The sequence below is a fragment of the Pelophylax lessonae genome (assembly GCF_965119305.1).
Source record: "Pelophylax lessonae genome assembly, chromosome: 4".
Taxonomy (NCBI): Eukaryota; Metazoa; Chordata; class Amphibia; order Anura; family Ranidae; genus Pelophylax; species Pelophylax lessonae.
In genome coordinates, this window is record NC_138771.1 from 299,836,058 (window position 1) to 299,857,775 (window position 21,718).

At 39.8% G+C, this 21,718-nt stretch overlaps 1 protein-coding gene across 2 annotated transcripts in view; it reads right to left on the reverse strand.

Moving 5' to 3' along the window:
• Positions 1–6,526: 6,526 nt before the first annotated feature.
• The window catches only part of CHST11 (carbohydrate sulfotransferase 11), a 255,543-nt gene continuing 240,351 nt past the window's right edge, over positions 6,527–21,718 (reverse strand). For both annotated transcript variants that reach the window (XM_082253119.1, XM_082253118.1), the window contains exon 3: positions 6,527–7,677. In XM_082253119.1, the coding sequence (XP_082109245.1) occupies positions 6,823–7,677 (855 nt within the window). In that variant the 3' untranslated portion in view covers positions 6,527–6,822. The remainder of the gene's footprint in view (positions 7,678–21,718) is intronic.

The window sequence follows — 21,718 nt, forward strand, 5'->3', positions numbered from 1 at the left end:
ACTCTTAGTCTTCCTTTCCTAGGACTAGGACTATCAGCTGTGTATCCACCTGACTTCTGCATAACACAACTGATGGTCCCAGCCCCATTTATAAGGCAAGAAATAACACTTATTAAACCTGACAGGGCACACCTGTGAAGTGAAAACCATTTCAGGTGACTACCTCTTGAAGTGTGACTCATAGTCTTGAAAATAAAGAAAACTCTTTGAATGAGAAGGTGTGTCCAAACTTTTGGTCTGTACTGTATATATACACTATATTACTAAAAGTATTGCCTTTACATGCAACTTGAAGCATCCCAGTCTTAGTCTGTAGGGTTCAATGTTGAGTTGGCCCACCCTTTGCAGCTATAACAGCTTCAGCTCTTCTGTGAAGGCTGTCCACAAGGTTTAGGAGTGTGTCTATGGGAATATTTGACCACCCCAAACACCCTCATCCATATCTTTATGGACCTTGCTTTGTGCACTGGTCCAAATCATTTGGTGGATGGGGGATTATGGTGTGGGGCTGTTTTTCAGGGGTTGGGCTTGGCCCCTTAGTTTCAGTGATGGGAACTCTTAAGACGTCAGCATACCAAAACATTTTGGACAATTTCATGCCCCCAACTTTGTGGGAACAGTTTGGAGATGGCCCTTCCTGTTCCAACATGACTGTGCACCAGTGCACACAGCAAAGTCCAAAAAGACATGGATGAGTGAGTTTGGGGTGGAGGAACTTGATTGCCCTGCACAGAGCCCTGACCTCAACCCAATAGAACACCTTTGGGTTTAAGTTAAAGTGCAGACTGCGAGCCAGGCCTTCTCTACAACATCAGTGCCTTACCTCACAAATGCGCTTCTGGAAGAATGGTCAAACATTCCCATAACACACTCCTAAACCTTGAGGATAGCCTTCCCAGAAGAGCTGAAACTGGTATAGCTGGAAAGGGTGGGCCAACTCAATACTGAATCCTGCGGATCAAGACTGGGATGTCATTAAAGTTCATGTGTGTGTAAAGGCAGGCGTCCCAATCCTTTTGGTAATATAGGATATATTAGATATAATTATATATATATATATATATATATATACACACAAACGCACACGCACACGCACACACATGCGCACACACTATATAGCGGCTTCATTTAAATTCTCATTCATTAAATACAACAGTCATCACTGCATAAGTAATGAATTTATTTTGATCAACATTTTGTACAATTTAATACATTACTAATAAATTATCTTTTGGCCATTCCAGTAGATTACAGTTTTCTTTTTAAGTATAATAGGCTTGAGGTTCATGCAAAACGTTGCTCTGCAAAGTGATGCACAGACCCAAAGCCAGAAAAAAAAGTCTATAGAACAACATTATGTACAACAATATGGACAGCACAGCCTCACTTCAGAGGGAACACATAACAGCTTCAATGGCTCTTTATTACCTAGAATCACATGATGATCCATGAACAAAAAAAGGACAAAATAAAGGAAAGGAACTAAGCTTTTACTGACCAGCAGGAAGACAATACAAAGCCCAGTGGGGCCGAGGTGCAGGCTGTCTCTTTGCTTGTAGCTGGACTGCAATAAATTGTAGGATTCGTTGGAGAACATAAAACAAATATAACAAGCCTTCAATAATATACACAGTTATTCCTGTTACAGAGATTACCAGTATTCTGTATCAGTTATTGCGTGTAAATGGAAAACAGATAATATTATGACCAGGCATCTTGAAATTTAAAGACATTTACAAAATGTGTGTCAAGAGAGAACAATGTGGCACTTAATATGGATGTGTTTTAGCTTTCGGAGTTGTATTTAAAGGCCAATGGATCCAGGGTAATGTGTGTTCTGGAATTCTGTCAATCTCAAGTGCTGTGTCAGGTGGTTAGGAATTGTCAGTAAGGCTGTCATTAAAAGGTATAACACACTGGTAGCATCATAAGGCTGGGTACCCTACTTTCTGCCAAACAGGTACATTTTGGTAAACCCTAAAACAGTATTAAACCCAAAAACAAAAATGTAATTCCTAAATGTAATTCAATCCTTAAATCTAGTGGCTGCATTTTTTTTGCTATTTTTTAAAGCTTTTCTCCATTACTCACACCCAGTGGTCTGACCAGTAACACACTTCCGGTTTTAGGGTGGCTCCATTCTATGACGGAGCAAAGGAGCAACCCTTGAACAGCAGTGTTGTCAGCCTGGGGAGAGGGTAGTGTGGACTTGCTGATTTAGGTGAACTTGGCTAACAAATTAAAGCTGAACTCCAGCTAACACATTTCAGCAGTTAGAGCAACAGTATTCTTTTTGGGATCACTGGTTTTATATAAATGAATAACTGCTGGCCATTGTTAGCACCCCCTGTCAGTGGTAAATGGTGTGCCTCAACCCTCTAACTGCTGCTTTTGCTGAACGGCTTGGTCAGTTAACCGCTTGCCGATCTTATACTGTATATATACAGCGGAAATGCGGATCTGCTGCACAGGATCATGTTCATAGTAAGTGATCCTTCACTTTTGGGTCTGGAGCTTGTGCGCCACCGGCCCGCTCCCACTGTGATGCTTCAGTACACAGGCAGAACGGTGGTCTGCCTATGTAAATAAGGCAGATTGCGGTTCTGACAGTACAGAAGGCATGGATCCTGTGCCTCTGCTGAGCAGAGGCACCAATCCATACCTTCTCCTAGTACAAGCACCTCCCCCACAGTAGTAAAGCACTGGTCAGGCACACATTTAAAGAGTTTGTTACCCCAAAACTTCATATTCCTGATTTTTGCCTGCTGTACCATGCACTTGTATGAAAAAGTATCCTGTTCTCTTTGTATTGCTTCCTTTATATGAAGTCCCTGGTGCCAGTGTCAGTCCCTCTGCTTTCCTTTTAAAACCTGACCACACTAAGCAGGAGAGCACACAGTGTTCTCTAGCGATGCTGGGAACACAGAGAACTCTCCTCCAATGATCAGACTTGTCCTGACATGCCCACACTGCACAGAAATTCACTGGGAAGCTCAGTATGCTTCTGCTTCTCCTCCCCCTAATTATTATGCAGCTGAGAACAGAGGGAATGTGATCACTTATAAAAAAAAGGGAAAAAGGAATTTGTAATGTTTTTTATATCTAGATACAAACGTTTTGCCTTTCATTTCCATTTTAAACTAAATGGGTTGTTTTACAATGTAATCGTTTTTAATTGGATTGGATTGGAGCTAGCAAAGTGACGTCAATTAATGCGGACCGCACTGCAGGCGGCCATGCAAGATTTTATCCCATATCGCTCGCTGTTTTTTACATCTATACAAAAATGTTTTGCCTTTGATTTCTATTTTAAACTGAATGGGTTGTTTTACGAGGTGATCATTTATAATCCACTTTAATAATTTTTATTAAAAAACAGACACAGCCATCAGTTTCAAAGGAGGCACAGCCCCACATCATGGCACTAATAAATAGGCATTGAGTAACAGCGAAATGATACAATAAATCGGACGTGAAAAAAATGGAAAACTCACAAAAATGGGCACATAATTAACCCTTTGATCGCCCCTGATGTTATCCCCTTGACAGCCAGTGTCATTAGTACAGTGACAGTGCATTATTTTTAGTACTGATCACTGTATTATGAATATCCCATAGTTTGTAGATGATATAACTTTCCAAAACCAATCAATTTACAATTATTGGGATTTTCTTTTTTTTTACCAAAAAAAAGTAGCAGAATACATATTGGCCTAAATGAATGAAGAAATTCGATTTTTTCATATTTTTTTATAGTGTATGTTTTATAGTAGAAAGTTAAAAATTAAAAACCGCAGAGATGATCAAATACCACCAAAAGAAAGCTCTATTTGTAGAGAAAAAAAACCCATACATTTTCATTAAGTACAGTGTCGCACGCCACGCAATTGTCAGTTAAAGAAAAGCAGTGCTGTATTGCAAAAAATGGCCTGGTCATGAAGGGGGGTAAATCTTCCGGGGTCAAGTGGTTAAAGAAGTTGAAAAATAACCGAACTATTGGATGGATCACCAGGTAAAAAAAAGGGAAAATTGCCAAAACAGGGAACTAATGCAGCCACCACATCTAAGAAATGGTAAGTAGCAATTAATTCAATTCTGTTTTTGGGTTTAATATTGCTTAAAGGTAAAAAAGAGGTGACTATTTTAAAGAAAAAAAGGTAAAACAACTAAAAGATGGTTTGAAAAAGACAACTGAATAGTTATCAGTATATTTTCATTTTACCATCAGTAAGGGACAGTGATCATTACCTCATTCTTACCAGTTTCCTTGTAAAGCTAATGATGGGAAGGACATTGATTCGACCTAAAACCTCCACCTGGAATTTACACAATGCTATCTAAGGCTCACCCTTTGGCCTTTCATGTCATGCCTATTATATGCTACCGTTCTTCTCTTTTAAAGGATAAGTGCACATGTGGATAAAAATAAACGTTACATATGCTGTTCCTCACACCCAGCGGATTTGATGACTTCAATATCAGGATCGTTAAACATTTCTCAGAAAAAAAAAACAATTGCAGAGAAACTGCAGACAGAAAGCATACTTGATATTTACTTTAGCTGAAGTCATCCTTGATGAGTCCTGCTAGCCAGATGTAAGCTAGACTGGGATTCTTCCTATACAACTCTTTTTACACAATGCTCAATGCCTCCTGCATAAATATACACAAATAAGAACAATAAAGTGAAGGTCTAGTCAAATTCTATCTAAGCTTAAACCTTCTTCAAGCCCCATTCTAAGCCCTATACTAACTACCCTCTAAAGGAAAGATGCATATACAGTACTTACCTACCGGTATTCTGAGGGTGCTTCAGTCTAGTCCAATGATCTCCCCAGTGGTTGGCTTCAGTGTAGAGGAGAAATCGCTGACAACGGCTGCAATGCCAATGTGGTGACGTCACCCATATACTTACTATAAGGCATCCATTGTTGGCTGTCCCTCCTCTACACTGAAGTCAACGATGGGAGCTGATCATGTGACCGGAGGCAAATGGGTAAGTATAAATATCTTTCCTTTAGAGGGGACTTAGTAGGGCTTAGAATGAGGGCAGGAGCAGGTTTAAACTTGACAGTATTTGATTGGACTTCCACTTTAAACTCAGCTGACCTTGATGACTATTCACAAAGGAAAAAAAAAAAGGAAAATGTAAAATATCTATTTGAAAACAAGCTTTCCGGGTAAATTTAAGGATCCCATTTTTTTTTTTGAAAGTGCACTTGTCTTAAAAAGTTATAGTGCTAACTACGTCCCTGCCCCTTTGAGCTTTATGTAGAAAATACTATACCACCTACATGGTCTACTCTATAGAATTTATACAACTATTACTATAAACCACCCTTGGCAGTTTTCCTACCCTCTAGAGCTTTACATAGTGACTACTATGCTTCTCCTCTTGAAGTTTCATGTAGTCAATATTGTCATTTCTCTTGAAATTTTACATAATACTATGCTCTCCCTTTAATCTTGAATGCTATTTATCCAAGCCTAAGTCCTAACTGCTGAAAATGTACATTGCTCCTTCTATGCCTATTTCCCACAGATTCACATAGTGCCTATTTTCCTTCAGCTTCTGAGGATTTACATTACTAATTGTATACCTAGCTTCTAGAATTTTACATTGCTATAACAACAATCCTTTCTTTGAAATTTAAAACTCTAACAAAGATGTAAACTAACTGGCACCAAAATAAGTTTATGGGGGTAAAGCTCTGTTCTTATATGCAGCACCTGAATACAAATTGCACTTATTAAATGTCAATTTTTGCATAATTTCTATGTTTAAATACAATGAGAAAATTCAAAATTAACTGAGAGCGTATCTTGGAGAAAGGACACATTACTCTCTAAATACACTAAAAGAAGCCTTAATCATGGTTAACAGGACAAGGCTAGCATTCTCTACTAACACTGAATTTGACCAAATGATCCATATTGTTCACTGCATTATCTACATGTCCATTTTTTATAGTGTAAACACAAAGAGGTATCACTACATGGTACATTTGCATCGTTTGCCTTTTATATGTATTTGCAATAAATACCAATCATAATGGACGTTTTTGGAAATGCCTTTTTGGACCTACATACTTTAAACTCCTCAACATGTATAAACTCATAAACATGTATACCTGATTATAAACACATAAACCAAGCATCAATTTCTAAACTTCACAAAATAAATTACTGACAAAAAAGCACAAAAATCCAAAAGGGCAGTGTTATTAATGCCATGTAATTACTTGTCTGCTATTCAAAATAAAACGATCTATTAATTCTGAATACGAGGCTAAACACATGAGTTTTAGCTTTTGAAAATGGTCATGTAAATCCAATGACAATAGCAAATTACTAAATGGATTAGCATGGATTTGAAATTTGTTAATATTTGGCTCTGAAAATATGTACATATGTACATATATATGTATATACACACACATACAAATATATTATATATAGATATACACAGATATATCTATATATTTTTATAGACAAACAATAGACTTAATCAGATCAAGAGACATAGTTTAAATAACTATAAATAATTTATAGACAATTTACATAGAGCATGAAGGCGCCACGGAACTTGAGAACAGCATAGTAGTAGTTTGCGTGTCTTCAGACTAGCTTAGATTCCTCTTACTCTAAAGAGAGCAGTCTTTCTTTATGAAGAAATTTAAATTATTTTGTTTGCACTGCTCGCAGTACAAATAAATCGCTATCATCCCTCCCACCCTAACCCCACTTCAGCCTGCCATGAATTTACAAAATGACCCTCTATTCACGCTGTAAGAAAATCCTTTGCTAGACATGGATGGACTTTCATTCTAGTTTTAGGTAGGCTGGAGTTGAGTAGTTGAACATTAAGTAATCCAGTTTGTAGACCTCATACAGTTGAGTTTGGTGCTCTGAGCTGATGTTTTGGAAAAATTCCGCCGTCATTTCATCAGTAGTTCTGGTAGATTTGGCAAAAGTGGGAAATTTCAGATAGTTACCCACTCCTGCCAGTTGCAACACAAAATTAGAATCTTCTTCTAAGGTTTCATATTTTCCTATGAGATCATAATGGATATGACATGGGTGGCAGAGAGAAAAGACTGTTTGCCAGTGCTCATTAAAGGGCTCTTCTTTTTGGGTATGTGGATCAATAAGATAAGCAACAAACTCCTCAAATTTGACATCGCTGCCATTAAGCAGTGCTTCCTGGGTGGCATTTTTACGCTGCCGCCTTATTATTTTGGTGCCATAGCGTTTGTGGAAAGACGTGTTGTATTTTTGGGTAAATTTATTTCTGTAGGCTGAAACCAATCTCTCAAAAGGTTCACGAACAAATAGGAACTTCATGAAATGTTTCAAGCGATGGTTGATCTCTGGAATGCTATACTGGTTAAGGGTTTTGAGGTTGGAGGAGACATGAGCCACATTTGCCGGTATTTCCATTGGATCACTGTATTTACCTCTTCCCGTAAGGACCATCATTACCCTCTTCCAGTTGGTACATGCCACTTTTGGCACATAGCAGTAAATCAGCTCATGATATTCATCAACCACCAAGTGTTTCAGGTCATTGGGAGTTAGTACACGGCGTTTCCTGCTTAACACGTTATTGGCCCGACACACATCTGTGACCTGATCCCGTCTTATCTGGTGCAAAACAGCATTGCTGGAGAGTTCCACCTTTAAAAAGAGAATAGAAGCAGGATTAGATACAAATTAAAGATAAAACTATAGACATAAAATCACAAATGACAATTAGCAAAACCACACCTCCATTCCATATTTGACATGTGGCTCAGTAAAAACCATGTGCTTTGTTCAATGGCAGAACTACTGAAATAGTAGCACTCAAGTGTTGCACATTTTCTACATAAACTCAAGAAAAATTCCCTTAAATAACTTAAAATATAAATGGTATTCAGTGCTGGTATTATCACATTTTCCTTCATGTTACTGGCTGTAAATTGAGCTACAAAACGGTCATATATATATATATTTTTTTTTATTGTTCATTTAGCCAAGATGGAGCCAGCATTTGCTTAATATGTCAGTTGCCCATTTTTATTTAAAGTTAATTTTCACTGCTTGGTGGAAACACTTCACACTAATTCACCCAGATGATTTTGTAAAGTAGAACATGTTTTTTTTTTTTTTTAGCACTCCATAAGACCCTAGAATTACATTTACATTTTTCAGTTAAAAATTACCTTTTCAGTCAAATACAGAGGGTGCTACAGCAAATGCCCCCACGCCAAACAGAAGTCTTCCTTTACTTTGCACAACACTCTAGTACCTCAATGGCTTAATAAAATCTTTGAATTTTGAAACATTAACTCTTAAAAAAAGAGTCGCTATATTTAAATTAAAGTAGAAACCCAGCCACATATAAAAACACCATTAAGTCATGTCATATTTTTACTGTACGGTTTTATGTCGATGACATCAGTTTGAGATGTTTCTGAAGTCATTCAGAATTCATTGACAGGTGCAAGCTGACCTCCTCCTGATCTGCATTTGTTCTGTGTCAAGCAAGTTTTGCCTTCTCATAGATTTGTACAGAAATGCAAAACCTATTCGAAGTGAGCAAATACCTATCAGCACAAGCCTTAAAGTGATATTAAAGTCTTGTTTTTTTCTTTTGTCAAAAATAACAAACCTGTCATACTTACCCGCTCTCTGAGCCAAGCCGCAGCCCAGCCCTACCCCCTTTTTTTCTCATTGGCTTGCTGCCGTCTCAGCTAATGAGGAGGGAGAGTCCTGGACAGCCAAGTCTCTCGTGCAACATCGCTGGATCGAGAGGGAGCTTAGGTAAGTGTGAGGGAGGGAGCGGCACACAGAAGGCCTTTTATCCTAATACATAGAATGCATTAAGATAAAAAGAACCTTCACCATTTACAACCACTTTAAGTGTGTTTTAAAAGAGAAGTAAAGCCTAAGCTTTTTTGGGCATGCTTCCCTTGTCGGTCATGGCAGTGCACTTACTTTTGCCCAAAATCAGCCAACAGTGGGCTAAAGCCTGCTATCTAAAAATCAACAAAGAGGGGGTGCACCAACCTACCGCATTTTCATTACACAAATGCATGACATTAACGTGCGTATCATGAAATGCAAATGAGACTGCCTCCGGGTCCACAGAGCTCAACTGATGACATGGGAAGGCCTTTCAGTGTCCAAAACATTACACGTTTCGAGGGACAAGCCCTCTTCCTCAGAGCGAAAAATATGGATGATTGACCACAAGCTTATATATCATACCACACTATTAATTGTGAAAATCACTTGTTTTATTTATTCAATACATTGTGTAATGGTAATGTGCTAGGTCGGAGCGCCTCTCTCTTTGTTGTTTTTTAGTGTATATGAAAGGATACCCAAAGTCCAGAGGGGGCAGCGAGTCACATCACATTTGCCCTATACTTCTACTAAGCCAGATAAGTAGAGAGTCCATCAATCCCTAAAGCACCACACTCAAGCACAGGAGATTATTCTTTGGATTATGAAGTCTGCTTTCTCCTGACATTACAGAGCCACTCCAGTCTCTGGAAGGATCCCAACCATATTGTCGGAATCCACCCAGCTGCCTGCAGCTGAGAACAGAAGCCAGTTTTGCCAGCCCTCTCTCCAGCCTGGTACTCCATTGACTGCTGGAGGGGCAGAGCAGAGTGGTGGCTGATAGTTACTGCTCCCTGCTCAAAGAAGACAGATCTGAGCCATGTGATGAGGGTCTGATGCTGTAGCATTGAGGTATGTATGTTTGTTTTTTTATTAACCTGATACATCTTTAAATAATGCTAGTTTAACTGTCTGAAATCAGTTTTTATATCATAATAAAATAACACAACCCTCTATACAGTAGTAATCAGAGTGGGAGGTTGTGTACTGTGAGTCAATCAGGCTCACTTGCATTGGAAAAACCTAAGACATATTCAGGTATCAGAGGCAGGAGAGAAGTGTTTATAGACACCTAACCAGAGGAGGAAGGAAAAACAAGTCGGACCTCCACATTCTAATGATGGACATATACTCTCCATAAATGATTTCTGCTACCATGCCAGTTCCAAGAAGCTTAAAATTTAGAGGCTACCGTTTCTTAAAATCCTAGTTTTGCCTTGCTGAGCATGTAGCCTGTATAAAGCAAAGTTCGAGCTTCTGATCTGCATACTTATTCTGGGTTAGTGACCTAAACGTACTGAAACCTTTGGCTCAACCTAAGAGTCAGCTGTTTTGTAAGGAAGGAGTTTAGCAATGCCAGCTAGCATTTTCTCATAAAAATAAAATAGTTAACTAACATTGCAACAGACAGAGAAGTTTAACTATTTGCAAATGTTGTGCTAGCACTGAGAAATACATATTTGGCACACCATGGGGGCACACTGTTCTGAGGCTGGCACGACAGGTGGCTCCAGATTTTGGAGCCACTCTTGCAGTCTAATTGACATCCATCAACTTCTCAGCCTCGATATTTTTAACTGTCAAAATTGTTACCCACAGATAAATCTCCATAATCAGCCTCAGGGTCCTTTCTTCTGGCTATTTGGACACAGCAGGGCCATATAAACTCACTACACTTGTCCACTTCTCTCACAGGAAAAATGGACAAATATAACTGCAACTTTCAATTAACAGTTTTCTTCTGCTTCAGCTGCTTGATATAAATTACATGTGGAAGGAGGAAGAGGTGGTGCCACAATTATTATACTGAAACCCATTAATAAATGAATGAAGTGGATATTGGCATATAGTTAATGAGTTATAATGTAGAAAAGGAATACAGACTCTGCATTGCACAGTAGGAGACAAGAATGATAACTCTTCAATGTGCTATACATACTAGAACATAGTGTTGTACTGCACACACCATACCACAGTTGCTGTCAAATGCTTACATTATGGGTCTTCTGTACGCCTTTTTGCACACTACTTATGTACATATTAGGTATGCAAGAAAAAGAAAAACTCTTTGAATATTTATTTGTACCTAAAATGTCCTCCTAACAAAGGTTTGCTTTAGTTTGAGAGACACAAATCTTTTAGTAAAACACCAGAGGCCTGTTCATACCTATAAGGTGCAGTAATGCATGCATTACCCCAGTAGACACCGCTATAGAGACAACGTTACATAGTTAATCAGGTTGAAAAAAGACACAAGTCCACCTAGTTCGACCTATGAAAGGGAAAAAATATATATACAATCTATATACACGATCCTATACCCACAGTTGATCCAGAGGAAGGCAAAAAACCCCAGCAAAGCAAGATCCAATTTGCTCCAGCAGGGGAAAAAAAATCCTTCTTGATCTTGAAGAGGCAATCGGATATTCCCTGGGTCAACTTTACCTATATATATTAGTATCCAGTTATAATATGTACATTTAGGAAAGAATCCAGGCCTTTTTTAAAGAAATCTACTAAGCTGGCCAGAACCAGCTCCTTAGGGAGTCTATTCCACATTTTCACAGCTCTTATTGTAAAGAAGCCTTTCAGTATTTGGAGATGAAATCCCTTTTCCTCTAGATGTAAAGAGTGCCCCCTTATCCTCTGTGATGACCTTAAAGTGAATAACTTAACACCAAGACATAAGAGTTGTATAAAAATAGGTAAAACCTGGCATCCTCTGATTCCCTACTGAAGTATTTACTACAACATTAGAGAACACATTCTAAAGATGCCAGAATTTACAAAACCCCTTCCTTTATCTTACTAGAGAGCAGCCATGCCTGATTTCGCTGACAAATAATTATTCTAAGTGTTTGGTTTGCTAGGGAATTTCTTTTGGATTTTAAGGACAGAGACCGTTCTCAGCATATTTGCACATATTTATTTTAAGCCATATCAATTTAAAAAAACAGAATATACAAGAACAAATCAATCAAAATATTATGTAAAATGCTTAAATCAATAGCCCTAGAAAACAAAAAAGCACTGATCCAACAGTCGATTAATAAAAAGAAAAAAAAAAAAAAAGAACAATATTATTATGCCATTCTACTTTGGCTCATTCTTTAAGCAGTGGCATAAATCAGTATTTTAATTAAAGGGGTTGTCAGAAAGAAATATGGCAGTCGCAAAGAAAGCTGTCTGTCTTGCAAGTATTTGTTGTACAGGCTGGTAGAGGTCAAAAATATCACTCAAGCAATTCACTTTGAACTTGAAAGTCAGCCAGAGCTACAGTGAAAATGTGCCAGCCCAGAAACATCTTGGAGGTACAAGCTGCAGCATATATAGATGAAAGCATTTCACATTTAGACTTTGCAGCTCAAGTGGAGAACAAGCTTTGTGAAACATATACACCATCCAGAACATTTTTGGCACATTCCAAAATCAGACTAACTACATTAGACTAACAATTCATCAAATTGTGTCTCTGTTGGGTTTTCCAATAGGTGCCTTTCTCATTGACTTTTTGGATCATTTGAAATAAATGTTTAAAGGGAAAGTATAGTCTTAGTTATTTATTTTGGGTCAAAGTGATCAACTTGATTTAAATTATCACTTATTATCACTTATGTTAAAGTATTAAGAGCCACATTTTTATGTGAATTTTGTAATTGCATGTGGACACAATGGTGCTACCATAAGGGCTCTTTCACACGGACGTTCCGTATGTCCGTAAATCACCCCATCCGTTTGCGGGTGATTTACGACAAAATGAATGTCTATGGGATTGCGGATGTCAGCGGATGACCATCCGCTGACATCCGATTTTCGTCCTTTCAGTTCTGTTCCGTTTTTTGGAACGGAACAGAACCCTATTTTTGTTCCGTTTAAAAAACAGGAAGGAAGCAAAATCGGATGTCAGCGGTGTCATCCACTGACATCCGCAATGCCCATAGACATACATTATGTCCGTATATCATCCGCGGACATACGGAGTGGATGACACAAGTGTCATCCGCTCTGTGTAAAAAAAGAAAAAAAAAAAGCACCGGAGCGGAAAAAAAAAACTGAACGGCCGTGTGAAAGAGCCTTAACTCATTACATATGCAGGCTCTGCTTCCTGCTTTTCAGTGCTACACAGTGGTTGTGCTTTACTGTTCTTTCTCACAAATCAAGTCTCAGAGTTAGACCTAGGCAGCCTATACGTGATTCATTTTCTTTCATTCAACTTGGTGAAAATGATTTAATTCCCTGCCACTGTGCTATTGTATTCTGACAGTGGGGAGAGTTCCGAGCCATCAGAATACACTCATTACCAATAGTTGAAGACAGGCTGCCAAATTTAGAATTTTTGTACTCTCACAGGGTCACTTTGAGCGGGAACTAAGAGCAATTGTAGTGGCCAATATCTACGCCTTCAATTGCAGAACTACAAACTTCTAAATTTCACACAAGAATTAAAAAATGAAGGGCTAGCATGTAAAATGTCTCATCCATGTAGAAGACAGAGCTTCTTGCCAGAACACAATAACTGTAAATTACGCAATGGCTGAATTTCCATTACTTGTCAAGGTGGGATGTAAACAGTCTACTATCAGTCTTAACCAATAAAGTAGTGCAAGGTACAATAAGGATGCACTTATAACCTATAGGAGGCAATCCTTTACCATTACTAGCTCTTCTGACCAAAGTAAACTTTTGTACATCATCACTCCCCAAATAAGTCTGCATGTGTTTTTATCAACAGCGTGTCTGATCGGTGTCAACCAAATGCTTTAATCATGATGTTAAATCTTTATGGATATTTTTAATTCAAACAATGCATGGGAAAAAATATGGTTGAGCTCACAAAACCATTGCCCATAGCAGGACCAAACAAAGGAAACATTTTCATTGCATCTGATGAATCTAATTTTAAATGTCCTGCCCAAGTCTGTTTAATAATATGACGACCGCCCATAGGACTATTAGGCTACCAAAAGCAGTAAACTGTTAAACCATGTTTCAGCATCAATGTTGCAGTAGCAGCAAAGAGAGAGAGAAGAATGTGAAATCAAGTATAAGAGGCCCTTGATAAAAACTAACCTGGCCTTTGTACCTGTGCTGGTCTTTAAATCGAGTGCTCTCTCCCTGGAAAGACAATGGATTCTAGGCCTTCGAAAAGCCTTTCTCAACCCTTTTAACCACTTAAGAACCAGAAGGTTTTACCCCCTTAATGACCAGGCCATACGTACTGCGTTATTTTAACTGACAATTGCGTGGTCGTGCGACATTGTATCCAAATAAAATTGATGTCCTTTTTTTCACACAAATAGTGCTTTCTTTTGGTGGTATTTGATCACCTTTATTTTTGGAGCTATAAACAAAAAAAGAGCGAAAATTCTGAAAAAAAATAATAATATTTGTTACTTTCTGCTATAAAACATTCCCAATAAAATTTAAAAAAAAAATCTAATTTTTTCACCATTTTAGGCCAACATGTATTCTGCTACAAATTTTTGGTTAAAAAAATCCCAATAAGTGTATATTGATTGGCTTGCGCAAAAGTTATCACGTCTACAAACTAGGGGAAAGATTTATGTCATTTTTTTTTTTTTTACTAGTAATGGCTGCGATCAGCAATTTTTAGTGGGACTGCGACATTGCGGCGCACAGATTGGACTACTAACTGACACTTTTGGGGGGACCAGTGACAATACTACAGTAATCAGTGCTAAAAATATGCACTGTTACTGTACTAATGACACTGGCTGGCAAGGGGTTAACACCAGGGGCGATCAAAGGGTAAATGTGTGTCTAGGGGATTCTTTCTAACTGTGTGGGGTTTGTATTCACTGGATGAACACAGAGACCTGTGTTCCTACATAGGAGGAACACAGGATCCCTGTGTTCATCACTGACAGAACAGCGGTCTGTCATGTTTACATCAGAAGACTGCCATGTTGTCTCAATGGGAAGCGATCAAGGGTGCCGCCGGACCCGCTGATTGGCTCCCCTTCTAGCTAATAGGCGCATGCGCGGGTCCCCACTAACTGCTACATGAAACGACGTACATGTACGTTGTTTTGCGTAACAGAGCCGACCTGCCGCAGTATAACTACGGCAGCTGGTCTGCAAGTGGTTAAAACAGAGGAAATCTATAAATAGATTTTGAGGGCCTTGGGAACCCCCGATTTTTAATCACTCTACCTACAACTCACAGTACAATAGCAAACGATCAGTTGAAATTTAAAAATAAGTAAAAGAATAGGGAATGCAACATACATAGCGAATTTGACACTCTCTTTATGAAAATTATATTTGATCAATATTAATTAAATACTCAGTAAAAATGACCATAAAAAAAAAAAAACAGATACTAAAAACTGTATGTTCTACTAGTGGTCAGTAGAAAAGTGCTCCCTTACACTGGCCAGTGGAGAAATGCCCCTTAGATTGGTGGTCAGTGATGGAAGAACCACCTTACATTAGAGGTCATTGGCAAAATAGCCCTATTAGGCTTCTTTCACACGGTCCGCCTCCGCAGGCGGATCCGTGTTGCTCAGCGGGGATCGATCCGCGATCCCCGCTGAGCCGGGCGGATGACAGCTCCGTCTCCGCTTGCAGAGCGGAGAGGGAGGTGTCTCAGCACCCGCTGCCCTCTATGGGGGATCGGAGGAGAGCGGACCGCTTGTCCGCTCTCATCAGATCCGATCCGCTCCGATTACTGAACGGATGGAAAAATAGGGTTTCCATCCGTCCAGATTTCAGCACAGGATCGGATGCGGATGGCAGCGGGTGTCAGCGGAGGTGTCCCCCGCTGCCCCATAGAGCTGCATGGAGGATCCGATCAGATCCGCCTAAAAAACTGATAGGCGGATCTGATCGGACCGCCCGTGTGAAAGAGCCCTAACTCTGATAGTCAGTAAGAGAAAGGCCCCATTATAATGGAAGTGAGCGAAAATATTGCTTCTTACATAGGTCATTGGGTGAGGGCCCCATTATAATAAAGGGTCCCATTACACTGGTAGCCTGTGGGAAGAAATTTCCTTTCATTGGTGGTCAGTGAGAAGATTGCTTCCTTACAGATAGCTAAAAGATTATTTGCAACAATGGCAGAAATTGAGCATTAAAAACTAAAATCACTGAGCTGAAGATTATATTATATTACTGCAAACCTAAATGTGTGTTACCCCTGCAGCTAAACCAATAAAGCCAGTAATGTGAACACAGATATAAATAAATAAAAAAAACTTAAAAAATATGGTCGCTGAATCTCAATGCTGGGAGAGGCAGCTGGCACAGGTGACACAATATCGATACACTGCTGTAATCGCTCGGTGCCGGCATAGGCACAGGCTAATGTAATATTTCATACCTTGTACACCATATATTTTAATAACAAAAACTGGCTGCGCTATGAGAAAATTTAGATGTTTTATCCCGGAGTGATTAAGTGGAGCTTAGACCATAAGGAGGATATTTTATGTCACGCGGTATTTGCGCAGTTTTGTGAAATTTTTTGGGAAGAAATATGGCGACAAACTTCGTAAAAATTCGGTACTTATAAATCTACAAAAATGTTAACGTTTACCGGTTTAGAGTTAAAGATGAGGTCTTGTGCTAGAATTATTGCTCTCGCTCTAATGATCACGATACCTCCAATGTGTGGTTTGAACACCTTTTACATATGCAGGCGCGACTTGGGTATGCGGTCGCTTCTGTGTGTAATCCCAAAGAGATGGGGCGCTTAAAATTTTTTTTTTTTAATTATTTTATTTTTTTATTTCTTTTTTACACTATCCATTTAAAAAAAAATGTTTTGATCACTTTTATTGCTGTCACAAGGAATTTAAACATCTCTCGTCACAGTAATAGGCAGTGACAGGTGCTTTTTATGGAGGCATCTTGGGTCCCTCCTCCAAATACCTCCTCTGCACTTAAAAACATTCAAAACCCCAAGGTTTGCTGTTTTGAATGCTTTACTTTTTTTAAGGCTCCAGTACCCGGAAGTGATGTCATGACATCGCTTCCAGGTTTTACATTGGAAACTGGATTACAACCGAATGTGGCTTTGTTCGGGTCTTCGGCTAGCCGATGGATGTACCGGCTGGTCGCTCAGGTCTCCCGTTGGTGAAGGTGGGGGTTGCTGCATCAGTTGTCATTACAAGAAAGCCGACCGTCGACTTTAAACAACGGTACGAGGGTGATGCCATTAGCTGCAGGCATCACCCCGGTACAGCCCCTGAAGCCGAGGCCGCATATTTGCGTTTTGTCGGAGAAAAGGGGTTAATATTGGACTGTCACATGGACTTTACATAAAGATGTAGAAACATAGATCATAATTTCGAGGTTATATTGTGCATATATTTTTTTTTTTTGGTTTGGACACTGGAATATTGATACCTAGTGCCCATATTTTTTAAGTTTCTTTTTCTTTTTTTTTTTTAGAAATTGAGCATTGCTCAATGAACCTTCAGCGACTTTTGGAGAACACCCAGGGTTCTGCAGATCCTTGGTTGAGAAAGGCTGGCCTGAATTCTACATAGGGCCACAACTCCTATACAAATTGAGTTTAATCCCTGCCCCGCAAATCAGTATCACGCTCACTGGGTAGTAGAGGATGAAGTATAGGGAACGGCTTAGTCCCAGAAGAGGACAGATCTTACCTCAGGCTAATATAGGCTCCTGCTGTCACCTTAGGCACTATGTAGGCCAGATAAAGTTTACTTTAATAACACTGTGCTGACAGCAGAAATATTCCATCAGAAGAAAACCATGGGATACTATTACTCGCGTATGAGCTTTTAATGTACCCAGGAGTTGAAATATATAATGACATTGACAACTGAAATCTATGAAAAAAATAAAACATACACCCAAATATACAAATCTTGTGTTCCACACTGAAGCCCTCTTTATCCAGGCATGATTGCTTTATACCTGTGGTTAATCAGTGAGACAGTATCCACTGAACTGAAAACCCAATTGACATGCAAGTCAATTGAAGCAATTAACGGTCACTCAGCAGGGACTTGCTTCCTGTGAATTTTAATGCTTTTTGCTTTATAGACTTTAAACGCTTCAAACAAGAAGCTAAAGTATTGTAGGATGAATAACTTACATCCACAATGCATCATTTTATATTACAGGAAGACACATTTCTTTTCTGCCATTGCTACGTTCAGTGGTAGAACAAGGACAGCAGAGGTAGCAAATGGCGACCAGGTCTTTGGCCTTTGGGCAGACTGAGCTGTGACCACAATTTAAGAATATTTGTCTGAACTATGAACAGTGCACACAGCTGAGAGCAACTGACATAAGGAAGTTAGTTAGTCCAAAAGGTGGAGATTTAATATAATTTAATGGTATGTTTTACCCACATCACGCTGGAATGAGAGAAAACTGAAGATACAGTAATAAAGTTAAAATTCTTAAAGGAGTTGTAAAGTCTCAAGGTTCTTCACCTTAATGCATTCTATGCATTAGGGTGAAAAATGTTTGGTGCTGCAGCTGTCCCCCAGACCCCCCCCCCTTATTCTTGCCTGAACCCGATCGTTCCAGCGACGAGCACGAGCCCAACGGCTCCAGCCGCTGTCTAAGGACCTCATTGAATAGATTGATAGCAGCAGGAGCCATTGACTCCCGCTGCTGTGAATCAAATCCAGTGACATGGGAGCAGGGAGCGAGGCCCACTATCTGTGTCAATGGACGCAGCATCGGGACTCGTAAGCGCGCCCGCACGGGTGCGCCCATGGAAAGATGAAGTGAAGGAGCGCTGCCGAGGCACCCCAGAAACGGAGAATCGGGCTGCTCTGTGCAAAATCCTTGCACAGAGCAGGTAAGTATAACATGTTTGTTATTTAAAAAAAAAAAAAAAACCTTCACAATCACTTCAAGTTATTTAAAATCTTGTATAAATACATATAAAGCATTTTTTTTCTGAGGAGGGTAGCTAGAATTTCGTATAAAAGCAAAATTACAGTCAATGCTTTTTTGCTTGTTAAAGGAAAAAAAACCTCAGATTTTAGCTGCTATCATTGAGCCAATTGGGGTTGTTTTTCCTTTCTCTCTGTGTGGTCACCAACATGGAGTGAAGGGCTTCTTTGAAGTGACAACACGGAATGCAATAGAAGTCCATAAAGAGGAACTTTACGTCCTCCCCACCCACCCCCACCTGTTTTTTTCACCCCATTCTTCTTAAGTTTTGCTAGGTTCTCTTCAGAAAACATACTCACCTGCCCAGCAAAACAACTGTTGATCCGCCATTCTGCTGCCCCATTGAGAGCCGCCATCCTCTTTGAATTTAGGCAACCAACCCCAAATGATTCCCCTCCAGCTTCGCCCTCAGGCCACTATGTGTATTTGTTCCTGGAACCTCCCAGGATATATGATGGAGATATTGCAGGGTATTCCATTCTCTAGGCAAAAAAAAAATGAAGATCGAGAGAGCCACAAAATATAGTAGCTTTTTATATTGTTAAGGAGTGAGTGAAGCTTCCAAAAGGGAAGGGGGCTTAAAGTTACATTAAAGGCAACATTTTTTTCTTTATGCAGTGGTGTTGCACAGAGCAACCCCGATCATCCTCTTCTTGGGTCCCTGCCTGCTGTTAAGTACCCCCAGAGCAAGCAGCTTGCAATGAGGGCATCCAAACAGGCATGCTCCTGAGCCTGAGTGTCCATTCAGACACCGAACCACAATTCGGCCCTGCCCCGTCCCCCTCACTCATTGGCTGACTGGCTGTGATTGACAGCAGTGGGAACCAATGGCTCCTGCGACTGTCTCAGCCAATAAGGAGGGAGAGTCCCTGGAGAGCCGATGATCTTGTGCACATTGCTGGATTGAGGGGGAGCTCAAGTAAGTATTAGGGGGCTGCTGTAGGATTTTTACCTTCATGCATAGGCCCACCCCCCTCCTACTTCTGAATAAATTACTAAAGGCCTCCTGGGATATGTGATGTGCACATACCAGAAGGACTAGTGAGCACCATGCACCTGATTCGTCTAGGTGAATGACATGCATTGAGGGGTGGAGACACACTTTTTTTTCCCAAAAGAAGGTACATTTTAAAAAAAAATGCCCAATTGGTGCAGAGGATGAGAGGAGGGGTGGAGAGGGGGGAAGTTCATATAGAGAGTGAAGGTCCGCTTTAAGCACACTAGCAACTGTGACTGTTCTCAGCAGAGGTATGCCTTGAATGTAGCATAAACTGTGCATGCACTAGTAGGCATGAGTAGGAGTGCAGATGAAAACACTGCAGAAAACAACATTGCCATTTTTTATAAAGTGAGATGTACAGCCAAAGCTCGTTTGGCTGTACATCCCCTATGGATCACAGAGTGCAGTTCGTTCTGCACTCCTGTGAGACGTTTTTACTGGCAGTCAGCAGCTCTCTGCTCGGGGAGCTGTCAGAACCGAGTGATCCGCAGTGTTCGATCACTCAGTTTTCAGTGCAGAGGCACCGGGGGACAGATTCAGCATCGGACCGATGCTGCATCCACCTAGGTAAGTATAATTCTCAAAAAGAAAAAAATAAAAAAATAAAACCATACTTCTCTTTCCAGGATGTAAGAACATTTATTGAACATTTCTAACCTGCACTTGCTTTTGGGAAATAGTTAAATCAGTAGGATTAGTTTCGCTTTAAATGCAATAGTTAAATCAGTGTGTTTAGTTTAAATTTAGGCGCACTCTACTATTCCATTAGAGAAGCATAAACCACATTTAAACCTAGTAAATATAAAGATGGGATGTATAATTAGGCTAAGTTGGGCTAATTGCTAAATTGCCTCATATATTGCCTCATATATGGCGCAGATCAGAAGAAGCAAAATACGTTTTTATGCAAGCAAGTCAGAGTTTGCTGTGTGCTGAAGTCGACTCTCTTATGAGATTAAATGGCACTAATCCAGGCATACAGGTTTGATATTCATAACCACTTCAATACTTCTGCAATGCAGCACATTACATCGCTAACAGCATTACAGAACATTGTTGTATCTCTGGATTCTTGATAGAATCTTCCCGTATGTGATACTTTTGTAAATCATATTAATCTAATGCTAACAAGGTCAGGGCTGAGGACACACTTGGAATAGATGCATGTTTATCATAAAAGAAAATCATACCAGTAAAATATCATTCTAATAAAAAAACTATGAAGTATATCAAATTCGACGCAGGTACCAACCTGTTCTGTAAAACTAAAACCACAGGTGATAACAGGGATACAGTGATTGATACTTAAAGTGATTGTAAAGTCTTGTTTTAAAAAATATAAAAATAACAAACATGTTAGACTTACCTGCTCTTTTGCAGTGGATTTGCACAGAGCAGCCCCGGATCCTCCTCTTCTCAGGTCCCTCGTTCATTCTCCTGGTCCTGCTCTCCAGTCTAGGGCCCCCACAGTAAGCTGCTTGCTATGGGGGCACCTGAGCGGAGCTGCAGCTCCATGTGTCCATTCAGACACAGAGCTGCCGTTCAGCCCCGCCCTCTCTCTCGATTGGCTGAATGACTTTGATTGACAACTGTGGGAGTCCCAGGCGGCCGAGGGACACATGGACATTGCTGGACAGAGATGGGGCTCAGGTAAATATTAGGGGGTGCTGGGGAGACTGCTACACCCAGAAACACCCAGTACAATGCATTAAGATAGAAAAAACGTCGAACTTTACAATTCCTTTAAGACATCCGGTGCTATTACTTTACCTGATGCTTTCAATGCAACTGATTGAAATTGTCATATGAAGGTTCACTCATTTTAATTAAAACAGCCACAATTCTGAAAAATTTGTCAACCAAATGCTAACATTAAAAGACAGTCAAATTGCATGAATGCCATTAAAGTGGAACTTTAGTTAGAAA